The 19,093-nt window shown below is 51.0% G+C and overlaps 1 protein-coding gene across 11 annotated transcripts in view; it reads left to right on the top strand.

Annotated features, from left to right (window-relative positions):
- TTC7B (tetratricopeptide repeat domain 7B) overlaps positions 1 to 19,093 on the top strand; it is a 255,906-nt gene that overhangs the window by 198,712 nt on the left and 38,101 nt on the right. For 7 of the 11 annotated variants that reach the window (XM_081510887.1, XM_081510886.1, XM_081510890.1 and 4 more), the window contains 2 exons: positions 6,641 to 6,738; positions 10,542 to 10,703. In XM_081510887.1, coding sequence (XP_081367013.1) covers positions 6,641 to 6,738; positions 10,542 to 10,703 — 260 coding nt within the window. Of the gene's footprint in view, positions 1 to 6,640; positions 6,739 to 10,541; positions 10,704 to 13,260; positions 13,318 to 19,093 lie in introns of all 11 variants that reach the window. The other 4 variants (XM_081510892.1, XM_081510885.1, XM_081510891.1 and 1 more) reach the window with 2 other exon arrangements.

Here is a 19,093-nt window from a genome sequence, read left to right as displayed (position 1 = left end):
ATAAAGATCATTCTAATTTTTAAAGAATTCTAATTTCTCAGTCTCTACGCAGCAATAGGAAATGTCCACAGTTATGTCCCCAAAGTCCCCACTCCCGGTCCACCGGCAGCAGCAGGATTCGGGGCGTGGGGAGGGTCTTTGCCACGAGCCGGGCCATAGGAGACACTCCGGAGCTGACTGCTTCCCACGGGAGCTCGTTCCTTTGTCTGTCCCCCCTTTAGAAATGAGAAAATAAATCCATCAGCTTTTCCCCGTTGCCAATTTTTCCCCAGTTCTCCACACCTCTCCCACCTCCCCACATTTCCTCCCACTTAGCAACCAAGAATATTGAATGTGAGGAGAAAAAAAAAAAAGATAGCAGAATCGGAGAGTTCTTTAAAAATACTTAACCAAATGCCTGGGCTCTGCGCATGCTTCCTCGCCTCTGGAAGATCTTCGGGGCCAGCGCAGGGTGGAGCCTGGCTCCGGGGCAGAGAGGACGGGGCGGGGGGGCGGGGGTGCCCAGGACCGCCAGCTTCTCCAGGACAGAGAGGATGGGGCGGGGGGGCGGGGGTGCCCAGGACTGCCAGCTTCTCCGGGGCAGAGAGGACGGGGCGGGGGTGCCCAGGACCGCCAGCTTCTCCCGCAGCCTCGGGGGAGGGGCGGCAGTCTAGCAGCCCCTGACTAAGGAGCTTCCTGCTGGCTCCTAACTGCCTTTTCTCTGGGGTATAAATGAAGTGTCTCTCCTGTGGCCCTCCCCGCTGGGCAGATTTAGACGCCCTTCCCGCGTGGTCGGGAGGACGCGGCCCTGGCACAGGGCTCAGCAGGGACAGCGCCCCGCGGCCCCCAGATCAGGGCAGTTCTGGGCCCAGCAGCCCCGGGTCAGGTCACACAGGGTTCTAGAAAAGGCCAGAGATGCATGAACAGGTGGCTGAGAAGCGGCCCTGCCTGGGAAACACAGCCCCGAGCAGAAAGCCCCCTGGCTGGAGGAGGCTGGAGGCTGCAGAAGGTCCTCGCTGACTTGGGGCTCAGGTGTCGCGGGGGGAGGTCTCTGCTCACCCCCCGGGTCTCCCCACTGCTCCCACCCCCACACCCTCACCCCAGAGGCTGGCACCAGCCCCAGAGCAGGGAACACGGGGGCACAGAGGAGGACCCCGGGCATCGCAGGGCCAGACTGAGGCCGGACCCCGCTGCCTGTTGTCTTCAGCCCACCCCTCCTTTTGACTCTGGCTTGAGGGAGAGCCACACCCCGAGCTCAGGCCAAAGGGCCGTCCTGGGGGCTGAGGCCACATCCCCTGCTGTGGGCGCAGGGCGGGGGCGTTCTCCTGGGTGTGCGTGCGGCCAAGTGCTGGTCACTGCAGAGACCTGCGCTGACCTCCCGAGGCCTCAGTTGCACTTGCCTTTGGGACAGAAACCCACCTCACAGTCGGCCTCCTCTCTCGGGGAAGCGTTCGGCTCCGGCTGTTCTTGTGTGGGTTGACCTGGCCACTCAAGACCGTGTGACTTCGGCCAGAGCCTCGCCAGACGGTCCAGCAGCCTCCCCACGTGGAACCACTTCCCCTTCTCTATGCCACCGGGCCAGGCTGTTGATACATTCTTCTCAAACCCTGTCTCAGCCTTGCAAGACAGCTACTGTTCATTCCACTTTATAGAGAATAAAACTGAAGCTGTGTGAGGTTACGATCTTGCCCGAGTTTTCTCAGCTAAACAACTAGTACATCTTTGATTTAAACCCAGGTCTGCTGAACATCAAGGCTCTCTCCACCGCCTGCGCGCCTCTCTGAGTCAACAGCCAGCTTCTTCGCCGTTAGTTTTTCTTATTAACCCCTCTTCTCCCTCTTACCACCACCACTTGGACCATCCGTCATGTACTCACATGATTGGAAGAAAATTTTTTCTTCCTAAGTCCCATTTCAATCACATTAATGCATAGCATATAAATGTTGAAAGGCAAAAAAGACAAGTTCTTTGCTGTAACCTCAGCTGGGAATGGGAAATCCCATTTCATGCTAATCACTTCAGTCGCTCAGTCGTGTCCGACTCTTTGTGACCTCATAGATTGCAGCACGCCAGGACACCCTGTCCGTCACCAACTCCTGGAGCCTACTCAAACTCATGTCCATCGAGTCGGTGATGCCACCCAACCATCTCATCCTCTGTCATCCCCTTCTTCTCCTGCCCTCAATCTTTCCCAGCATCGGGGTCTTTTCAAATGAGTAAGTTTTTCGCATCAGGTGGCCAAAGTATTGGAATTTCAGGTTCAGCATCAGTCCTTCCAATGAACACCCAGGACTGATCTCCTTTAGGATGGACTGGTTGGATCTCCTCGCAGTCCAAGGGACTCTCAAGAGTCTTCTCCAACACCACAGTTCAAAAGCATCAATTCTTCAGCGCCCAGCTTTCTTTATAGTCCAACTCTCACATCCATACGTGACCACTGGAAAAACCATAGCCTTGACTAGATGGACCTTTGTTGACAAAGTAATGTCTCTGCTTTTTAATATGCTGTCTAGATTGGTCATAACTTTTCTTCCAAGGAGTAAGCATCTTTTAATTTCATGGCTACAGTCGCCATCTGCAGTGATTTTGGAGCCCCCCAAAATAAAGTCTGTCACTGTTTCCACTGTTTCCCCATCTATTTGCCATGAAATGATGGGACCAGATGCCATGATCTTTATTTTCTGAATGTTGAGCTTTAAGCCAACTTTTTCACTCTCCTCTTTCACTATCATCAAGAGGCTCTTTAGTTCTTCTTCACTTTCTGCCATAAGGGCGGTGTCCTCTGCATATCTGAGGTTATTGATATTTCTCCCAGCAATCTTGATTCCAGCTTGTGTTTCATCCAACCCAGCGTTTCTCATGATGTACTCTGCATGTAAGTTAAATAAGCAGGATGACAATATACAGCCTTGACGTACTCCTTTTCCTATTTGGAACCAGTCTGTTGTTCCATGTCCAGTTCTCACTGTTGCTTCCTGACCTGTATACGGTTTTCTCAAGAGGCAGGTCAGGTGGTCTGGTATTCCCATCTCTTTCAGAATTTTCCAGAGTTTATTGTGATCCACAGTCAAAGGCTTTGGCGTAGTCAATAAAGCAGAAGTAGATGTTTTTCTGGAACTCTCTTGCTTTTTCGATGATCTAGCGGATGTTGGCACTTTGATCTCTGGTTCCTCTGCCTTTTCTAAAACCAGCTTGAACATCTGGAATTTCATGGTTCACGTATTGCTGAAGCCTGGCTCGGAGAATTTTGATCATCACCTTGCTAGCGTGTGATATGAGTGCAATTGTGCGGTAGTTTGAGCATTCTTTGGCATTGCCTTTCTTTGAGATTGGAATGAAAACTGACCTTTTCCAGTCCTGTGGGCACTGCAGAGTTTTCCAAATTTGCTGACATATTGAGTGCAGCACTTTCACAGCGTCATCTTTCAGGATTTGAAATAGCTCAGCTGGAATTCCATCACCTCCACTAGCTTTGTTTGTAGTGATGCTTCCTAAGGCCCACTTGCCTTCACACCCCCGGATGTCTGGCTCTGGGTGAGCAATCACACCGTCGCGGCTATCTGGGTGGTGAAGCCCCTCTTTGCGCAGCCCCTCTGTGTGTTCCTGCCGCCTCTCCTTAACGCCAACAGTCCCCGGTGTTGGGAGGAACTTTTCTGTTTGCAGAGTGCACTCTCGTTCATCCTCAGAGCGACCCCATAAAATGGGCAGAGGTTGTGTTCTGTCGGACCTTGTTACTGATGAGAAAGCTGAGCTCAGGAGTGAAGGGAACTTGCCCTGTTTGTGTGATCCAGCCTTAAGATGCCTGGGAAATGCTCCAGTTTCCTCTCCAAGGCCCCCCTGTTACATCCAGCATTTATCGTGTCCCCAGTACTATCGCAGAGCCAAGAAGCGGCAAAGCTGTGATGAACTCTAGTATTCTGACTCCCAGCCCCCGACCAGCTTTCCCCTTGCTGTTAGAGAATTTCCAAGAGCAGTTTCCAGTTTGCAGAACAGCTTAAGCATCAGTACAGTTTACTCTGGATTTTCTGTCCTGATTTAGGGAGCAGGAGCTGTTGGATGTGTGCCTCTGCATGTGTGGATCCTGCAGCTTATGGATTTGAGGCTCCTGCGGGTTTCCCTTCCCAAACCTCCTACTGACACCATTGCCGGGAATGATTTTCCCTTCCTTCCTGCCAGCCTCCTTGGGAAGGGGTCCTGGCGCCTAAGGGCAAGCCAGAGAGGAGCAGAGGTGACGGGGCTATCGGGGAAGGTGGTCCGTAGAGGGGCCCAAGCAGACGTGTCCCAGAGGGAGAGAGGAGGCCTCGCGGGGGGGACTGGCCAGAGCGAGAGCGCTGAGCAGACTCGAGGGTTGGCCAGGCTCCCCCGGCCCCTTCTCCCTCCTCCTGTGGATCACGGTGAAGGCAGAGTCTGCAGCATGTAAGCAAAGAACTGAAACCTGCTTAAAGCATCCAGCGGGATTCTCAGTCATTAAGTCTGGGTGGAAACAAAAGCATCTCCATTCAGAGTAGTTATTGTTGCTTACAAACCGTGGAGACAAAGTAAGGAATCCAACCACACGTAGTTTCTTGCCTGGTGGGAGAGAAACAGGCCAACAGGTCCTGTGTCCTGACTGGGTGATGTTCATAAGCCAAGATTTTGTCTCAGTTGGGGTTCTGACACCTGGAGTCGGAGGTCCTTAACTCAGCATCCCCACACCTGCTGCCATGTTAACCCCAGATGCATGTTGCAGGCACGGCAGTTACGTGCCCAGAAGTTGTAACTCTTCTGAATGCTCTGTCTGCATGACCTCAGTTCAGCCCGACTCGTGCATATGTAGGAAGACAGTCTTTATCCTCATCTCACAGGGAAGCCACTGAAACACACAGGAAGTGGCCTTGCCAGAGTGACCTGCCTTCAGGGACAGATGTAGGATAAGAACCCAGCCTCCTGCCCCGGCTGGGTTCCAGGACGCAGCATGACACGCAGCACCCAACCCTGTGCTGTGAAGCTTGATGCAGTGGGAAGCTTGGAACAGACGGTTCCCATCCTCTTACCAAGATCCAGTTCACTGAAAACCTAGGCACATCCTTCCTTTGCAATCCCAACACCTCAGTGTGTGTCCTGGAATCCCCAAGGTGGTGAAAAATATCACTATATTTTGAGATCACATCTTCCCAAAACTCCTAGGTGGGGACCTATTGCAACATTCAGATAATTAACTCTTTGTCAAATTTTTACAGTATTTTTGTAATATTTATATAAAAAATACATACCTGAACAGAGCAATGCTAGAAACATTCAATTGGTAATGTCATTAATGGAAATTTGCACAGACTTTTATGATGTCTTCTGCTCAGAGACATTTATTGTTTCTCAGACATGGAAATAACTAATAGAATAGTTTCCAAAAAAACATGTATCCAGTGATGTCATAAGTACAGGCTGACAAATACTCGGTACTGAAGCAAGTTTCCTTCTGTTTCCTGTGGATTTCTCTAACTACATCACTGGATGTGGAAATTACAGCCTGCAAACCATATTAAGTTTCACAGCAAATCTTGTTTGTACCACTTTTAGCAACAGCTGCAGAGAGGAAGGAAATCGTGTCCCTTTATTGTAGAAGTTGAATTTCTGGACGACAACAACTAAAAAATCATCCATAGAGCCCTCAGATTGAAAAAAAAATGGATTGAAAGAAAAGCATTAGACTCAAACCTCAAGAGACAGATACGCATCTTTGATAGAGTATGTTGATAGAGGAACAAAGAAGGCAGTTGTTTTCATTGTTTTGCTTACAAGCTTCTGAGAATTAGAAGGGGAACAGCATGAGCTAAGGTCTGTGAGTGAAGGGCAGTTCACTCCCGTTAGGCCTGTGTGGTCTCCCTGGTGGCTCACCTGAGGAGTGGGCCAGTCCCGTTTTGCAGGAGCAGCCTGCGGGGGTCGGTGCGGGACGCTAGCTGGGAGCGCCATCCGGGAGGCTGCTGGCAGAACCCCGCGGTGCCCTCCCTGAGGCTGTCTTCTCCCGCTCAGGAGCGCTGGCCGGGGGCTCTCTGCCAGCCCCCCATCCCCTGTGCAGCCTCACACCACGTCTCCCTCGTTCATTAGAGGTCTCAACCGCATCATTGATCGTAAAGGCTTGTTCTCGGGACCCAAACGAGGCCGTGGCTGTGATCAGCCTTTGAAAAGTAGGGGCCAGTGGTTCTTGAATTTGGCTACGCATTAGAACCAACGGGGGAGCTTTGAAAACCAGCACTTCTGATCTGTTGGGTCGGGGCAGGACCCAGGCCTCGGTTTATCAAGACGCCCCGGGTGATCTTTCTGGGCAGCCACCGCCTGGAAGCACATGTGCCGAGCGCGGGTTCCGGGAGACAACGGGAGGGGAGCGTGTTCACGGCCCGGGGAGCCTGACGCCCAGCACCGGTGCCCGCAGTGTGCCCGCGCGGGCCGGGGGGAGACTCTGGCTCCAACTTTCCATTTCCTGCACTACTCGGGCCCGCGGCCCGCGGGTGCGATTTAAACCGCGCTAGGGATACGGATGCTGAAAGGAAGCCGGCCCAGGGAGAGCTGGACGCGTGGTGGCAGGTGACAAGGTGCCGAAGAACGTCCGAAACGCGTGTCAGGAGTGGAGACTGGTCACTTCTGTCCCCTCCCAGCGGCTGACCTTTGCATCTGTGTTTTGCAGTGATTCTGGACGTGGGAGCAGCCTCTTAGACAGAACCATTGCTGACAGACGACAGCTTAATACAGTTACTTTGCCAGATTTCAGCGATCCCGAGACAGGTGAGCCCGAAACGCCAGCAGGGCGGACATGGTGTTAACCAGAACGGGGTGGGGCCCGGCCCCCAAGCCCCGTGGGGTGAAGACCCCGGGGCCCAGGGTGGGAAGGCGTCCCCAGGGAAACAGGCTCACCTCCCGCCTGACGGGCCTTCTCCCGTGTCTTTTTCAAGCCTGTGTTCACGGTGGGGGCCGTCCTATTACTTGCCAACACAACTCTTTGAAATCTTTCTATTTTTCCCCTTGCTCTTGGAGCCGAAAATTCAAAACTAAAATTAGACTCTTCCCATCCCCTCCAAGCGTCCCTCGGCTTTTGTGTCTCTTTGCCTCTCTTTAGATTTCAGACCTTGCTGAAGTCAAGGTTTCTGTGTCTCTCAGTGGCACCCCCGAGCACACATCCACCCCACAAAGGACCCCTGTGAGGGGGCAGCTGGGCTCTGAGCCTCCAAGTCTACTGACCCCGAGAGGAGGCCTGCTGCGCTTCCTGCCTGTCTGCAAATATTAGCGCGTCACTTCGCATCTGTGTTTCTACAGTTGCCTAAGTACAGGGGGTTAGAGATACCTCTGTCATCTCCAGAAGTGCAGACAAGTAGTTTTTGATAGGAATACCGACATCTCAGGGGGCCGATTGGAGGACTCAATGGACCCCCGGACTATTAAGACGTGCCCAGCTGGGAGCCTCAGAGGCAGTGCCAGCGTGTCGCTGGGAGCCAGTTCGCTGCCTCCTCGCCACCCACACGGGGCTCTGTGTCAGCCTCAGTCCACCTCCGGGCCCCTCATGGGGGTTGCCCTCATGAGAGGAGCCTCCCGGCCCCAGTCCTGACCCAGCCCCTCCGAAGAGCCAGAGAGCAGCCCTGAGCCCTGAGCCCTGAGCCTTGCGTGGCGAGTCGCCCTGAGAATCTCTCCCCAGGGATGGGAGCCGGGCACCATCCTTGCCTGAGCTGTTCTCACAGCTGCCCGCCTTGCCCGGCTAGGCCCCCTTTCCAGACCTCAAGTCAGCTCAGGAAACCTGACCGCAGGGCCCTGGGGCTCCTCGGTCAGGAGAGCGCTGGGCGTTGGGAGCAGCATGAATTTAAGTCAGTGCCGTTTACGCTTAGCCCCCGCGAGGTGAGGCTCGGACCTCCGGGGAGAGAAGACAGGGAGGTGATGCTCGCCAGCTGCCCAGGGCCTCCTCCCCCCCCAGGACCCTGCGAGGACCCTGGTACTGAGGTCAGACCCCCTGTCCTTCCAACTGGTCAGGATCTTCATTTGCCCCGAGGTCCCCAAACTTTCGTCTACATCACAATGCAAATGGCCGGAGAAAATGAGTGAGGCCCTTGGGGTTCGTTCTCCCCGTTGCCCAGGAGCATTCCCCCCTCGAGCCCTCGGGAGGCTCCCTCCTCAGAGGGAACCTCAGATGCCACTGCATCCAGGTGAGGTGCCCAGCGGGCATGGCCGCCCTTGTCCATAGTGGGCACTGCTGTCCCTGAATCCTGAGCCGGGGTGGGGTCCACACTGCTGGGGCGCAGGCTCCCAGGTGCTGGCCAGTGACCATCTTATTGTGTTGTGGTGGTTGTACTTGCCACACGAGCCCCTCCAAGACCCTCTCACCCGCCCAGCCCGGGAGCCCCAAATCGTTGGTGTTACCACCACCAGTACTTACCCAGGAGGCTAGGGAGTCGGAGAAATGGAAGGCCACGTGAGCAGACCTTATCAGCGGCAAACTGGTCAAAAATGATGGCAGAACATTCTGAGATGATCCTTTAAATCCAAGAGACTTAAAAAACCTTTAATTAGACAGACTCTCCTATAAATGGAAAAGGCGCCTCCGTCTTGATGAATGAAGGGCAGTTCTGTGCAGTTGAGCCCGTGGGAAGTTCCAGGAGCGCAGCGCTGCTTCTTGGAGCATCTGCGTGGACCCCTGTCTGCAGAATGACCCACGGATTTAGCTTAAGCTCTGATTCCGAAGGTCCTGTAGGGATGCTCTGCTTCCTCCCTGCCCTTCTACCTCACCTTTTCCTAAAGATAACCATTTTTATTAGCTTTTGGTTTTCCCTTCCATGCAAATAAGCTTAGATCTTATTTCCCATGTCTCTTGACTTGAAAATAGCAGACTGTGTCTGGGCTGCTCGTCCCCCGTGGGGGTCCCTTCATGCACCCCCCCAGTCCCCCTGCCTCCCTCAGCAGAGAGTGTCCTGGGGTTTTTTTACAGCCCCACAATCAGTGGCTTTTCTAAGTGCCCTGAAGGACCCAAGCCTCTGCCAGGAGCACAGCGGGTGAAGACGCGTGCCCGGTGCGGAGGCGACCTGCCGCGGTCACGACGCTGCCCACCCCGTCACTGCGGCACAGGAGACCCCTTCTCGAAGCCACAGCCCCCGTGGATTGTCGTTTTTGTTTTCTAGAGCTAAAATTTATTTCCCTTTTATTTTTTTAAATTTTCTATTGTGGAAAAACTTCAAATATACCAAAATAGAGATGCTAATGCCATGAGTCTCCATGTACTACCACCAGCCTCCAACAATTCCTTTTTTTTTTTTTCCTTTATCTCTGCAGTCCAACCCTTAGTTTTTGTAAGATATTTTGAGGCAGATCTCAGATATCATATTTTGCCTGTTAAAATTTCAATGTATGTGTCAAGCAGATAAGACTTCTTTAAAAATATAGCCAAGATACCATCATTATACATCTGGGTCATTATGAGGTACAGGCTCAGCGGTGTTGGTTTTGAAAGGTGGGTAACTAACTGGGAGGTCTGTTTCCCACCCCTGCAGTTGTCCTGACGCAGATCTGTCCCGTAACATGAGGGAAGCCTAAGTCTAGAAGCCTCGGACTAGCCGGGTCCACTGTGGCCAGAGAGCAGACGCTGGTTTTATTAAACGGGTGTGGCAGGGTGAAAAAGAGCCCTTAAAGAGTCTGCTTTCCCTTCTAATGTCACGTCTCCGTGCCCTTCTCTCCCCACACCCACCTCTACTGTCCCGTAGGTCCTCGCCATCAAAAGAGACTCGAGTGGAATGACAGTCTTTTAACTTTGAAGCTATGAGTCATTGTCTTTTCTTTGGAATAAGTTAGTTCCTTAAATAGAGGATGAAAAAAAAAATTTTATTTTCTTCCTTTTGCCTTCAAAACAGGATGTTGAGTAAGGGGATTTATCTTTAATCATTGGTAGATACTGCCAGACACCTATCCAAAGTAAAACGATTCTTTCACCTTGAAAGTCTGCCCCATTTCGTCCGGGAAAGGTTTTAATTGTCGCTGTGGTGGTTCTCCCTCCTGCGGTGTGTCTCTCCAGCTGAAGACAGGAGGCTGCCGCACTGAACCGTAGCCCAGCTTAGCGAGGTTACACTCCATTGCCGCGACGCTGGGCCCTGGCCCGTGGTTGCCCCTCAATAGCTGCACCTAGGAAACCCTAGTTTTCAAATAAATTTTATATAAGTGCTTCTCATAAAAAACAAATCAAGGAAAAGTCAAGTTCTAATCCTTTCCAACTGAAAAGCAAATAGTTTCTTTCCCTCTAGAATGTTGCGGATATTATAGGTTAAAGACGTATTATTTTCAGTGGATCATACTGCTGAATCTGTGCCCAGGTAAATCTGAGTTATTTTTCTTCTATGGTGTTGTTGCAGAACAAATAATAACCAGTGGAAAAACAGCAGATTTGTTTTCTTCGAAAAGCACTTGTATTCTGTTGTCACGTAGAGGGATGATTGTGTATTACATGACCTCATTTTCTTTGCAGCTTATGTGAGTATATTAAAAGCTAGTTTATTATTTTTCTTTGTGTTTCTTGTTTTTTTGCCTTTATCCTTTTTTTTCTCTTTCACTTTTTTCAGTGTCAGATTCCTCCTCCTCCTCTTCTCTTTCAAGAACCGAGTCTGCTCCCCACCTGTTTGTGTCCTCTCATCTTCATCCTCACCCCAAGCCCGATGCCTTTGTGTGGCCCCCTGCTGTGTGTTCAGACAGTGACCCAGGTCCCCGCCAGGAGCCCTCTCTGTGTAAACGTGGTTTATGGTTTCTTTTCCTTTCTTGTTAGACCTGCTTCGTTTGCCTGATGTTTTATTTTCTGATAATCTTCCTAACTGATAAGCTGGCTAGCAAACTCCATCAAATTCAACTGACAGAAAATCTTGCTAGTTTGAAAACCCAGAAGCTGCCTGGGCAGAAGACAATGTTTCCCGAGTTCCGAGGTCCCCTCCGAAAAGCAAAGGAAACCTGTTTTGAGCAGAATCAATAGAAGCTTTTCTAGAACACCGCTTCTAGTACGTGGGCACTTCTGTGATTTCCTGGAGTTGATATAGATGCGTAACGATCCTATTTTCTTAAAAAAGACAAATTAGAACATTCCTAATTATTTCTGGTTTTCAATTTAGAAAATTATTTCAACAAGTATGTCATAATCAAGGTCGTACTCTAAAGATATCGGTCATCTGCCTTTTAAATATGTGATTCTCAGAGCTTATGGTATGTTACAATCACCCAGAGAGCTTTGAAAACTGCAGATTCCCTGGGTCCGACCCCCAGAGTTTATGATTCAGAGTTTATGATTGAGCCTGAGCTGGGGCTCAAGAATATGCATTTATGAAATACCCCAGTGCCAGTGGGTTGTGTCTTGCATTTTGGAAACAAGGTTGTAAATTGTTTTCCATTTTCAGAGAAAGAAAATGTAGGGCTTGTGTCATGAATCTAGGCAGGGAAATCGAACAGTGTTTTAATCTAATCTTGCTTTTAAATAATAGGGACATTTGAAAGTCTGTTTTAGGGTCCTGTCAATTTAAAAAAAGATCCCTGTATTAAAATGAGACACCAGTTGATAAAGTCCTTAAATGGCACCTAAATGTGGGTCTCACCAGGAGATCACCCTTGTTCTTCCACTCATTTATTTAATGCTCACTTTACCCGCAACACAGCCAGAAAACTTAATCTCTATATCCATGATTTATAAGGGCTCATATTTGGTCCAAACGCTCAGTTATATGCTGAACAAAAGCTCAGCATATAAAAACTACTCTCCCTAATGTGCTCATATTCCTGATGGTGACCTGCTGTGTTAGACTCACTCAGGCATGCGCGCGCGCACACACACACAGAAAGGAGACTATCATCTAAAATAAACCATTTAAACCAAGAGACACTCTGACCTTACTTATCTGCATAGTAACTGTTCTGAACTCAGCCTCAGTGGCAACCCCACTTTTACGAAATGGAACATGAAGATAATGTTTATAAACTGCTTATGTTGTTTTTAATTCACTTCTTAAAATAGACATTTTCCCTTAATACAATGACTAGGAGCAGTTGCCAACTTTGCGTTTTTTTTTCTGTTTTGGTTTTTCCAGAAAAGTTGTTTTTTCACACTAACTTTTGCCCAGCTTGAGGTGGGGTTCTTAAAATGGAATCTTACTGTTCTAGATATTCCCAGGTGGCTCAGTTGTAAAGAATTCACCTGCCAACGCAGGAGATGCGGGTTTGATCCCTGGGTGGTGAAGATCCCCTGGAGGAGGAAGTGGCAACCCAGTCCAGTATTCTTGCCTGGAAAATCCCATGGACAGAAGACTCTAGAAGGCTACAGTCCATGGGGTCGCAAAGAGTCAGACACGACTTAGCAACTGAAGAATAACAAGAGAAACTGTTCCAGAATGACGTTAGATATTCCCACTACCTCTTCCCCCCTCATTCACACAACAAACCCACCTACCTCCACACCCGCCAGTATTTACCTCGTTGCATCCCAGGAAGCCCTGTGTCCCTTTAGACCTCTGAGGACTGACGTCCAGCCTCTTCTGGTGGGACACCTGATATCAGATTAATTAGCAAATGGTTAGGGCAGCGCGCACCCACTGGGCTTTCTGCTGAACATATTATGCAGCAAGCAGCGCTCAGCTGTTTATTCTTCACAAAGCTCTGAGTCATCTTCCGTCCTTAGGGAGCCCCTCGCCGGTCACCGGTGTTCTAAGACTGAAGCACCCAAGGATCCTGCCTCCCAGCCACAAACACTGCATTCAGTTAGAGAAGGGAAAACACGCCACACGTGCCTAGTAAAGGTAGAATTTCTTGATTAAAGTTATAATAAATTTGAATGCCAGCTCTTTCCCCTAGAACAGATAGCCTAGACCTAAAGCTTCATGAATCACCCCCTCCACCCAATCCTTTGACTTCACAGGACCGAACACTAGCCCACCCCATGAACTGTTGGAATCATGAAGAGGCTTAATGTGTGGAAAGATCTGAAAATTGCTTGTTTGATTATTTTTCCCTTCCCTTTGGAATTTCCTGCTCTGGAAACAAAACAGTCCATGAATTGGTCAGCTTTCACGTGCCGAGTGAACATTTAAACACGGAGGGGAATGCCCATTTGGCCTTCCTTTGCTTTAAAAAAAAAAAAAAAAACATTGTTAGTGGAAAAACATATGTCACTCTTGAATTGAAATCTGATTCCAGACAGCCAGACTTACAGTTGGAAGGTTATGAGAACTCCATTTGCTTTTTTAGCCTCAATTTTGATTTTTCAACTGTTTCTGGGTTTTAATTTTTGGTTTGGTTTGTTGTTCCAAGGCACCTCTCCAGAAGTACACTTTCATGGTTTTCCCTCCCTTTTTCAGTTAGTCGGCAGTTTACCGATCTAGTCCCTTTTCCGAGGCTCCAGGATCACGCTACCCTCCCCACGCGGTGTGTGTCATGGCTGTTGATTTCTGGGAATGTCCAGATGGCCTGGACCCGAAGCTGCCGCTGCTTGCTCACTCCTCGCAGGGCCCAGCTCTCGTGAGATTCTAACGCTTCCTCCTGCAGCTTGAGTTTAAATACGGAGGAGGCAGCACTTGTCTGGGAAGGACTACAGAAGGAGGCATTGCAGGAAAAATGCCCAAGTGAAGGCGTGCTGTGGGTTGGTCAGGCAGCCCCGCGGCGATGATCAGAAGTGTGAGACATCTAGGCTTCCCAGTGAGGGTCATCTGTAGATTTGGGGTAGAGAGAACTAGTTGAATCTCAAAATTCCTTTCTGGTTCAACCCTTATTGCTACATAGAAAAAGCGATTCCCTTTCCATACGGTAAAATGAGGCTTGACATGTTTATACTGAGGTCTTAACCCTTTTGATAAAAACAGCCCGAAGTCTCTGGAAGGCCAGGGAAACCTGGGTTCAGCGGGCAGTTCTGCAGAGGAAACCACGCAACTCATTTAACCTTCCTGGCCTTGGATTCCTCACGTGTGAGGATCTAAATTTGCTTGTTATTCTGTTCACACACCCGGGCTTCCCAGGTGTCACTAGTGGTGAAGAACCCGCCTGCCAATGCAGGAGACATAAGAGACACCAATTCGATCGCTGGGTTGGGAAGATCCCCTGGAGAAGGAAATGGCAGCCCACTCCAGGATTCCTGCCTGGACAGAGGAGCCTGGTAGGCTACAGCCCATGGGGTCGCAAAGAATCGGACATGACTGAAGCGACTTGAGGACGCTGTTCACACACACCTTTGTGGTTTACCAGGAGCTGATCCTGATTTTAAGCCTCTGCCAGCTTCTGTGGCTCCCAGAGGGCAGTGACCAGCCAGGCGGGGAGAGCTGGCCTGGAACGTAGCCTCCAGGCCACCCCCCAGGGAGCCCTCACTCCTGAGCTGAGGACCCCAGGCGCCCCTGTGCACAGGCGCCCACCCCAGCAGTCGCCGTTCTGGAGGGAGCCCTGGGTCAGCGTTCTGCTCTTCCAAGCCTGTGCCGGCTCGTGCTCCTGGCTTCATTTTACGTCACCGATTCTGGTGACACTACTGCTCTCTTTAGGAGCCCAGAGAAGAGAGTGACATTAAGGAAAACACACACCGCTCAAAAGAAGCAAGGTGAGAGACAAAGCCGAGGTGGTGAGCGTTTCATCATTGAGCTTGCGTTTTCTGACATTTAAAGACATCCGTCAGGATCAGGAAGTGACCAGTCGGTGAGGTGGTGAACTTCACCTTCTGCCTCTGCCTAACAGAATAAAGTCACATTTTAATCTATATATGAAAAGGTCACTCTGGTGATGGCCCCACTGCTTTTGAGGGGTGGCAGTTTTAAAAACTCAGCCTTCACGATTGAAGTGTAAACGTTTTCTTGCTCTTTTTTTATTAAAATTAATTATCTTAAAAAAATAGTTCCGGTGTCCCTGGGGCTCAGGTGGTAAAGGATCTACTTGCAACGTGGGGGTCTCAGGTTCGATCCCTGGGTCAGAAAGATCCCCTGGAGGAGGGCACGTGCGCCCACCCCAGTGTTCCTGCCTGGAGAGTCCCACGACAGAGGCTCCAGTCCACGGGGTCACAAAGGGTCAGACACAACTGAGCGACAAACTCTCGACACTGCCGCACGGTCACTCAGCTAGTTCTGGGATGTCTTTCTCTAAACGAGGCTGAAGGGCAGTTCAGGAGATGGACACCTCAGTAACACGGCCCTCGGGTTGACGCTGGGGCTGTGTGTCCGGTAGTGAGACGCAGTCCAAGCCGGGAGCCTTCTCCGCAGGCCGCGTCCGGACAAGCCGCTTTCCCCAGGGGCGGGCGCTTCAGTCCAGAGTGGTGGGCCCAGGACTGTGCAGCAGGGGGCTTGGGGCAGGTGGGGAGCCTCCCCGTGTAGCCCTCCTGAAGGTACTGCCTCCCGCCCGCGGCCGGCTCTCGGGGTCCCTCCGACGGCCGGCCCCCTGCATGCCTGCTGAGCACCCGCCAACACCCCCGGAGCACGCTGGCCGCCCCGCATGCCCCCTGCCTCTGGGGTCCTTCCCAACGCTTTCCTTGGAAAGGACCACCCCTTTCAGGAGGAAAGCACGTCCCATCAGGTCTGAACTGTGCTTGATACTCTGTGAAAGTCATTGGGAAGTCGTGACCTCGTCTTGGGACTGGGGGGCTGGCTTGTCCAGATGTACTTGGCTATCTTAATCTCCTTTTCACACAGGGGACAAGGAAAGTAGCTACGAGAATAGCCCCCAAAGTTACTGATCAGCAGAGCCCACGGGCAGGAGGCCTCCCAGTGGGCGGGAGGGGGATGGAACCCGCAGTGGCCCCTACGGCCACTCTGCCGGGGTGCACCCCAGGCCCCCACTTGAGGGGAGGGGGCAGCCCTCCAGGGGCCAGAATAGGGAAGGGAGACCCTTGACAGTCCCGTGTGAGGCGCGCACCCACAGATCAGCGGCAGGACCACCTCCAGCAGAGATGGGGAGTGTCCTAACCCGGAGTTGAGGGGTGGGCGTGGAGGGAAAATGGTTCGTGTTTTTAAAGGATTCAGAGAACATGTGCCTGACTGAGCGCTGCAGGGCCAGCCGGTGCCAGGGTCCCTCCTCCCGCCTTGTCCCTGGCTGCTCAGGCCCGCGCCGCTGAGGCTCTCCGAGTGCAGGGGACCCGGGGTGAGGAGGTCGCTGGACCACCTCTCGTCAGTGCTCAAGCCTCGTCTTGAGAAACAGGCATCCTTCTCCTGTTAAAGATGCGAGGTTTCAAGCACGGCTGTCTGGCGGAATGCTAGTCGGTCAGATCACCGTTCAGGGCGGGGCCTTGAGAAGGGAAGCTGCTTTTTTCTTTTTATGTCACTCTTGGGGGGAGGGGCACAGCGTCGAAGAACCGGAAGCTGAGTGAACTCTGCCCACAGGTAGCGCTGAGTCATTTCAGGACCGAGGGAAGACGGCGCAGAGAGCTCTGGGCAGCGGGTAGTTCCTGCACACGCGGGCTCTTCTCAGAGAAGCGCGCGGAGGGCGGGTGCCTGCAGGGCTGCCCGGGCAGAGGGGACGTGGGCAAGGAGCTGAGAGGCGGGACTTGCTGCAGCCATGCTCCGCGCGGCCACGCGCAGGGGCTTCCGAGCTGACCCTCCGGGGCCGGGAAGCAGAGGGCAGCTTGAACCCTGCGCGGACACAGACATGTGTCCACTCATAGCTCTTTGGTAGGGTTTTTTTTTGTTGTTCTTTTTCGCACGTCAATAGCATAGTTGTCAGTTGTTCCTGGGCTGTGATGCTCACCAAGTCAGCAGGGTTTGCATCCGAGACCTGTTCCTCTTCTACACGCTATGAGGATGGAGGGGAGAGGGAAGGCGGACCTTGTTCAAACCACAGCGGCATACTTCACACCACCAGAAGAGTGGAGAGGGCCGCTGGAACACAAAAACACGCCACGCACTCAGTGACCCTGTTTGTGAAAATACAGCTGACCGAACACAACCTGGCCATGAAGTTTACTGTGTCTTTTGCTTAACAGCATTCCGGACTCCGAGACTTCTGTGCCTGATGAACTTCAAGTATTGAAATAGGGTCCATGTCGGAGGTCTGTGTCAAATTGACCGCAGGTGTAGTGAGCTGTGGAGGGGATTTTTGGAAAGACGTCGGTTGCAGAGGCAGTGTGAGCTGGCTGTACCCGCTGGCCTACTTGTGGCAGGGTCTCTCTACGAGTTTCAGGAGATGATAGGAACAGGGGCATAGAAATCCTCCAGGGGGTGCGGAGCTTGGATTCCGCTTCCTGAGGTCAGGGGCCCTGGCTCCTGGCCCCTCGGCCTGGGGTCTCTCTATCAGCAACCCCCTTCCACACCCCACCCAATGGTGGTCCTAAGCGGGGACTCAGATAAAGACCCTGGAGGTAGGGATCAGAACAGTTCTCCAAGTGGCGCTTTGCCAACGTATCAAATGTCCAAAGCAGCATTTTCTCTTGGGCATCTAGATGAGAGGAAATTCAGCTCCAAGATGTCGTGTGCCCTTGGACACAGAGCCTAGGCCAGGTTTCAGGGCACGCTTTCACCTGCCTGCGTCAGCTGTCGGTTCAGTTGGTTTCGAGGTGGCTTTTCAGAGCCACTGGACCCTGTGGACTGAGGGACTTGGTGGCTGCTCGGCCCTGAGGGTTCCAACAGGGATAAGCACTTCTTGAATTAATGTGATAAATAGGAGATGCTCAGAGGCCAGACACGTCCCCTGGCTCACCTGTCAAACCTGATTATCTGGAATCTTGTTCCTGCAGAGTCTTGGATTTCAAATTAGAAATATGCCTTCTGTTCCTCCCTCTAATTCCTTTCTCAAGCCTCAGTTTGTCCATTTCCCTTGGAGGGATAATCCTCTTAACCTCCATGCACGCTGTAAGAATACATTTGCTTTCATGAGAAAGAAAAGGGTTGCTTTAAAAATAGGTTGGTCAGGACTAGCATTTCTAGTTTACCTACATAAATCAAAATCTATCTTGGCACTTACCATTTCAGTCCTATGCAACAGTAAGATACAAGTTGTTTTGATTATTTTTTGTAATCAGATTTATCCATTCTAATTCATAGTGATGCTTAGCCCTTTCTTCCTCCAAATTCTAACCCAGCGAAAGAGTTTGATATATTGCACTGTTGCTAGCAAGAGTGCAAGTGAAAGTTCAAGTCGCTCAGTTGTGTCCAACTCTTTGCAACCCCAGGGACTATTGAGTCCATAGAATTCTCCAGGCCAGAATACTGGAGTGGGTCGCCGTTCCCTTCTCCAGGAGATCTTCCCAACCTGGGGATTGAACCCAGGTCTCCCGCATTGCCGGCGGATTCTTTACCAGCTGAGCCACAAGGGACGCCCTGTAGACATTAGCTATTAAGTATTTTTATCATTATTGTAAATCACCTGCTCTTGTTAATGAATATTGAATGCTCATATATCCACCCCTTTGACATTATTTCTGAGTAGTTCATTTGTGACTCAAACAGATCATCTGAAAAGCAAAATTAGCCCCTTGTCTAAAAGTCACAATCTTCACGACCCAGATAATCACGATGGTGTGACCACTCACCTAAAGCCAGACATCCTGGAATGTGAAGTCAAGTGGGCCTTAGAAAGCATCACTACGAACAAAGCTAGTGGAGGTGATGGAATTCCAGTTGAGCTATTTCAAATCCTCAAAGGTGATGCTGTGAAAGTGCTGCACTCGATATGCCAGCAAATTTGGAAAACTCAGCAGTGGCCACAGGACTGCAAAAGGTCAGTTTTTGTTCCAATCCCAAAGAAAGGCAATGCCAAAGAATGCTCAAACTACCGCACAATTGCACTCATCTCACATGCTAGTAAAGTAATGCTCAAAATTCTCCAAGCCAGGCTTCAGCAATACGTGAACCGCGAACTTCCAGATGTTCACGCTGGTTTTAGAAAAGGCAGAGGAACCAGAGATCAAATTGCCAATATCCGCTGGATCATCGAAAAAGCAAGAGAGTTCCAGAAGAACATCTATTTCTGCTTTATTGACTATGCCAAAGCCTTTGACTGTGTGGATCACAATAAACTGGAAAATTCTGAAAGAGATGGGAATACCAGACCGTCTGACCTGTCTCTTGAGAAACCTGTATGCAGGCCAGGAAGCAACAGTTAGAACTGGACATGGAACAACAGACTGGTTCCAAATAGGAAAAGGAGTACCTCAAGGCTGTATATTGTCACCCTGCTTATTTAA

The sequence above is a fragment of the Giraffa tippelskirchi genome, chromosome 7 (genome assembly GCF_054371585.1).
Source record: "Giraffa tippelskirchi isolate mGirTip1 chromosome 7, T2T-mGirTip1v1.2.pri, whole genome shotgun sequence".
NCBI classification, from domain to species: Eukaryota; Metazoa; Chordata; class Mammalia; order Artiodactyla; family Giraffidae; genus Giraffa; species Giraffa tippelskirchi.
Note: the sequence above shows the minus strand (reverse complement) of the source record. Positions and strands in the feature narration are given on the sequence as shown.